This window comes from Pyrus communis, chromosome 2 (assembly GCF_041283825.1).
Source record: "Pyrus communis isolate YQ-2024b chromosome 2, ASM4128382v1, whole genome shotgun sequence".
Classification (NCBI taxonomy): Eukaryota; Viridiplantae; Streptophyta; class Magnoliopsida; order Rosales; family Rosaceae; genus Pyrus; species Pyrus communis.
Genome location: NC_142566.1, coordinates 6,097,240 through 6,103,378, shown reverse-complemented (window position 1 = coordinate 6,103,378; position 6,139 = coordinate 6,097,240). Strand labels below are relative to the sequence as shown.

Below are 6,139 nucleotides of genomic sequence, written 5' to 3'. Positions count from 1 at the left end.
AAAGACTTTTCAGCTTTCTTCTTGCCATCATTATGCGATTCTCCAGCGTCAGAAATCAAACACAGGACGTGCCGTGTGAAATACAAGCTTGAAATTTGTCTCTAACTATTGGGCCTCCCCATATTTCTTATTAGTGACACGTAATTTGATCTGCAAATTTGGTTTGAGTAATGCTATTCATACCATGTTTTTGTACCACATTTTCATACCACCTTAGATGTCATTTGATATGGACAACCACATCATTTGAATTAATCAGATTTTTAAATTTAGTTCATTATTTAATAAACTAATAATTAAGAAAAACTAGTTAATTAAATGATGATTATGGTATACGAGGAGTCTCTCTCCTTCCTTTCCTTGGGTTTTGCAAATTTTTCAAATGATGTGGTTGTCCACATCAAATGTCATCTAAGATAATATAGAAATATGGTATAAAAATATAGTACGAATAACATTACTCATTCGATTTAGGTCTACCTGCCTTACCCATTGATATATTCATTATTAAAATGTGGCCTATAATTTTTACCAAAAAAAATGTGGCCTATAATAATTTGTCAAGTTGACATCCACTCATCTCCCTGAATAAAATTCTGCACAGAATACGTATTAACATGTTGAGATGGGATCTTGCTAGTCCAGTTCCATCTCTGGGACAAATCAGAACCCGCCCCAGAATTCCCGAACTCGCCAAAATAAAGGGTGTTGAGAGCGAAATCCCCACTCCAAGGCATCCACCCTTGGGGTGTAATAAGAGCTTCCATACTGCAGTTTATAAAAACCGTCCTCGAATACTCCTTCCACGGCCTCCCCAAGTAGTTCTTGTGCACCTGCGGCTTGCTCCGGTACAACCTCATGTACTCTTCCGTGCCGTTGATCGAGCAGTTTCGAAACACGAAACCCGTTGCCAGCGCAGGGTCTGTTCTTCCGTGGGCTGCGACGACATTGTCTTCGCCTTTCTCGGGTAGGAGTTGCCGCGGACGAACAAGGATGGTGCAGTCTTGGAAGATAGAAGCTGACTTTCCGAAGATGAAATCAACGTTGCCATGGATGGTGCACGACTTGTAGAACTGGCGGTTTCCTTGTGCGTAGAGAGTGTCCTGGTTGCCTATGAATTCGCAGTTTTCGATTACAGAGCGGTCGCTGTCGGATCTGAAAGCAACTGCTTGGCGGGCTTCGGGACCTGCTGTGTTCTGGATTGTGAGTCCTCTGGCCATGAATCCATCACCGAGAACCCCTGTCACATCACATACATCAACAAATTGACGAAAACTTCTGAAAAAACAAATAAAAGTAAAGTCTGAGGAGAAAATCTGACCGACGGTGGCAGTGTTGTAGGTGGAAATTCCGGGCTGGCCGACATTCAACGACCCTGTAATGACTGTTTTGCCGATCCCGTCACCCAAAAACATCACGTACCGCTTCTCTAAGGGCACCCTCACGGTCTCCTCATACACCCCAGCCTTTATCCCAATCACGAACCTCTCGTTTCCCGCGTTATCCGGTGCGACATTCACCGCCTCCTGCACCGTCCTGTAATCACACCATTTCTCCTTGCACACTGTCACGTTCGCCGTTAAACCCGACGGCACCCCGCCCCGAAATCCCGGGTCGGGACCTCCGTGCTCCAGCCGCTCCCAGAACCCGTCTCGCTCCGTCTTCGGCGGGGCCCACATCTTTGTGTCGTTGCCGAAGTTGTCGTACGAGGCCATCATGCCGAGCGCGTTGCTGGATTTTCCGATCAAACTGTCGAGAAATGACATCGTCTCGTTGACCATGCTGGTGTCGTTGACGTTCTTGAGGCCCGACCAGCACCCGTACTGGTAGAGCAATGCGGAGCTCATAGAAGCACGTGCATTTTTTATTTTACCACGTGAGAGACTGTCGGTCGTGAGAGAAATTCGGTACTGGGAGTTAGCGAGGATGTCGAGGCAGTTATTCGCGGCGGTCGTGCGGTTTTGGCTGCCCGGGGACGAGTCCAGGATAGTCTTGATCATTCCCTGCGCCGTCTTGACGCCGTCGCCGGAGAGTTGAACGGCGAATTGGATGGTTTGGAGTGCGGTGGTGTTGGGTTCAGTGACGAGGTTGGTCAAGGAGGTTTGACAGGCGTCGGGGAAGCGCGTGGCTTTGCAGGCTTGTTGGATGTGAGGTTGTGGGGAGGTGAGGAGGTGGTGACGGTGGTCGTGGTGGTGGTTGGCGGAGGAGAGAGAAAGGAAGAGAGTGAGGGAGAGGAGAAAGAGGAAGAGGAGGGAAGCCATGAGGACAATGAGGAGGAAGACAGCATTGCCATGGAGATGGAGGTCTAAATAAGGCGGGCATTGCCATGGACATGGAGGTCTAAATAAGGCGGGGCGGCATTGATGGGTGAAATATAGAATGGGATATGGAAAGTCATGTGATATGTGGGGATTTGATTTGTTGCTGATTTTTGTTGGTTTTATTTATTTTTGGGACGGATAAGAAAAGAATTTTCAGTTGCAGGGATTGCAGCTTCTTTGATTGGAGGGGGTAAGTGATGTATATATTCCAGTGTTAAGTCAAAGGCTTTTGTTATATATGGTAATCTTTATAGCCGACGGTCATATTTGTGAAAAAAAAAGAGAAAGCATGAGTTTATAATTATTCGGGCGAAGATTTTTCTGGAGAAGGGTCCTCGAACCTCAGCACAGCTCCTCAAATGATTGGCACTTTAGATGTGTAGTTGGGTTCTTACTTATTGATGTGCTACAAGAAGAAGATGGAGTTAATTCTGAAAGGTGCCTTTTTGGGGCCTTAGGTGTAGGCCTTCAGGCTCGCAATCAAAATTAACAAAGTGCTAGGCATGCCACTGCTATCTTAGTATAGCAGATGTAGAACAAGTTTATTTTTAGTCGATTACTTGCACCCCAAGTTACTCTCTTGTTATCAAAGGATTGTCGTGGGTGGGTTAAGTCCACATTAAGTTCTTTTTCTTGCCTTGTAAACAAGGATTTTTAGTTCATAATCTTGTATGTTCAAATGAAGGGAGTCCAGAGCCCCTTAAGTCATTTGCTTGGCCCTAGATTGCTTTTAATGAAGACATATTCATTAGACTAACCAAATCCAGATACAAATAAAGACTCTTAAAGTAGGAAAGCAGGTGGATATGACTTAAATACATACTGAAGAATGCATTAAGTAATAGATCTACAAATTTAGAAAACAAACAAAGAGCGTCAGGCAAGATTTCACCTTGTCTGTCAAGGTTGAACCTCTTGCAATCACTTCTCTTTGAATTAACAGAGGTTTATATGCTAAAAAGGGATGTATGGTAAACAAGTTTACACAAGGGAATTGATATTACGCCATTGAGGGAGACATCAGAGCTTTAAACTGAACAAGAGATAGCTTGTCACTAAAAAGGACTGAATCTGAGTTGATTTTAGCTTTTGGATGCAAATATGGCTTGAGAGCAGAGTTTGTATGTTTGTTTATTTGATTGGTTGAGTGTCCTTGTCTCTGGGACCTCTTCCTCCTTTTATAGGCAAATTAGCCCGATTGCTATAACTTTGTTTTTGCCCGAAAGCACTTGAAGGTTAGTGAGTTATCAGTTTTTTACTTGGAATGCCACTAGAAAGTATTCTTTGGTTGGTAGTAGTGTGAAATCCCGTTCTTGGATTTCATTGTTATAATCTACGTATTTATATTATTGAGATTTTATATTATTTCTCGAGAATTTATTTTAAATTGTTTGAATTTAGATTTTAACTAAACTAGTTACAAAGTTTGAAGTTTGAAAATTAATTGTTTAAAATCCGTAGACCTTTGGAGGTCACAATTTATATTTTCAAATAGACCTTGAAACCACGAACGAATAGGCGAAAGCCGTTTGTGAGTCCGAATTATAACTGTATAATTATGAACATTTAAAGTTGTTTTACTAAACTATAGATTTTAAATCGATTAAACTTCCACAAGGAAGAAGCCTTATCAAATTTAAGCAAAAATAAGAGGATCAATCAGCTTAAAGGAGAAGGACTAATCAAATAAAAGAAGGATGAGGAGGGGGAGGGGGAACCTCCCCCAAAAAAGGAAAATGGGGCTGCTGCTAATTCGTTTTGGGGCGAATTAGACCCGTTAACCCACAAACTTGGCCCGCTTGTATCTTCTTCATCCGAGCTCCGTTTTGGGTGATCTTGGTATCCATGGAAAGCTCTTGACGAGCCGTACATCTCTGTAGCGTTAGATTTCCCATTTTCTTTTCCATCTTTGCAGTTCAAAGCAACAAAGCCCACAAGTTTTCCGGCGGTTTTATCATTTTTTCCGGTGATTCTGGCAACCCTTTCCTTCGAGTGAAGTATGAAACTTCATCTATTCTTCATAATCTTCAAGTTGGTATGCTTAATTTGTGCTTTCGTATTCATTTTAGAGTTGGGTGTTTAGAACCCTAGAAATCCGGTTTTCTTCGTTGAATTTGGATGGTTTCCAGTTAGAATTTATCGTCGGCCTAGTTGTGAAAAGTGTTTACTTTGTTGAACTCTAGCTATCACGTAAATTTGAGCTCATTTAGTTAATGTTGGAAAATTCGGGCTTTCTAAACCCTCCACCTTGACTACTACCACGTGTGGCGGTGCGTGGGACCGTCCACGAGTGTTGTCTAGGTACCAAATACCTTCTAGTGACCCTGTGAACCTATGTCTAGCTCGGTTTCCCAAAATTCCATTGTTTGGTGTGGTGATCAAATTGGACCACCACTTGTTTGGGTGATTGACAATAATCCGACCGTTGGATCGTCACCAACCTTAATGCATTATAGAACATAATATTTAGTTAAAATTAGTATTAATGGAAGCCCTGTGAGGCTTTGCGGCTTATCTTTGTGATTGACTTTAACATATGTGATATGGTTATTACCTTGATTTCTTATATTGGTATCATCTGTGAATATGACTTGGTTTTATAATGTGATTTCTATTGAAATGTGATTATATATATATATATATATATATATATATATAGCCATAGACCTATGTTTATTAAACATGACTTGGCTTGTATATTGATGATGATCGTGATATGTGATTTGACGTGCATATTTGAAAGGTGGTTGATTTGCATAGGTGGTATGATATGATGAAATGTGAGTGACTTTAATATATGTAAATATGAAATGGTTTTATAATTATGTTTCCTATAAATTGTTAATTTTTATATTTAGCCATCGATGGGGTTTGTTGCTTCGAAACGTGTTTCACCCCTCGTTTCATTATTTCATTTCTTGTTTCATTGAGCTTGTATAACTTGAGTAACTTGATTATGTGTTATTTCATTGATTGGTTGTTATGCATTGTGCTCCACGATTCCGTTGAGTGATGGTCTGGAATCGTGTCCTGGTTCGGATTTCGTTGAGTGATGGTCCGGAATCGTATCTTGGTTTGGGTTTCGTTGAGTGATGGTCCGGAATCCATCCTACTCTACTCCACGATTCTGTTGAGTGATGATCTGGAATCGTATCCTGGTTTGGATTCCGTTAAGTGATGGTCCAGAATCCTTCTTACTCCACTCCACGATTTTGTTGAGTGATGGTCCGAAATTCCTCTTACTTGATGTTTTGGTTCCATTGAATGGTCTGAGGCCTGATGTTGATGGATTTCGTTGAGTGATCCGAAATCACATCATTTGACTTGTTGGTTCCTTAGATTCAAGTTCAGCTTCAGAGTTGTAGACTTCAGCCGAACTGTGTTGCACTAGGCCTGCATTTTGGTGTATTGTGTTTTATTGATGATGTGAATGTGGAATTATGTTGATTGTGATTGTGGGCACTATGAGTAGATTTGTTGATCCATATGGCTAGAAAATATGATTGTGCTTTATCGTTGTTCTTTGAAATATTGCATGATATGCATTGTAGTATATTGCTGAGATATAACGATTTATGTGATGAATATTCGAGTGTAGTGAAATAATGAACTACGAATGGCTTGATCCCTATTTAGGGTACGTAGGCAGTCTAACGAGGATGTTAGATGCAGCCATAAAGTCTACAAAGAAATATTGCGCAGTTGGATCTAAAGTTGTGTTTTGCCATTACCTGGTGGCGGGGTATGTTAGAGATACGGGTATTTGGTGACGTCACGTGTCGATCCTGGACATATGTCGAGATCGGGGCATGACAAGT

General features: G+C 41.5%; 1 protein-coding gene across 1 annotated transcript; it reads right to left on the bottom strand.

Moving 5' to 3' along the window:
• Nucleotides 1-469: 469 nt before the first annotated feature.
• On the bottom strand, nt 470-2,418 carry LOC137747143 (putative pectinesterase/pectinesterase inhibitor 51). Its single transcript, XM_068487171.2, has 2 exons — nt 1,322-2,418; nt 470-1,240 (listed from the first exon to the last, which is right to left on the bottom strand). The coding sequence occupies exons 1-2, from the start codon at nt 2,259-2,261 to the stop codon at nt 561-563; spliced, it is 1,620 nt and encodes a 539-aa protein (XP_068343272.2). The 5' UTR covers nt 2,262-2,418; the 3' UTR covers nt 470-560.
• Between the last annotated feature and the right edge of the window lie 3,721 nt (nt 2,419-6,139).

Excerpts from the sequence above, each read along its gene's own strand:
- LOC137747143 (XM_068487171.2), bottom strand. The coding sequence starts at position 2,261 with ATGGCTTCCCTCCTCTTCCTCTTTCTCCTCTCCCTCACTCTCTTCCTT. Across the intron at positions 1,241-1,321 it reads CTACAACACTGCCACCGTCG|GGGTTCTCGGTGATGGATTC; the intron begins GTCAGATTTTCT and ends GTGATGTGACAG.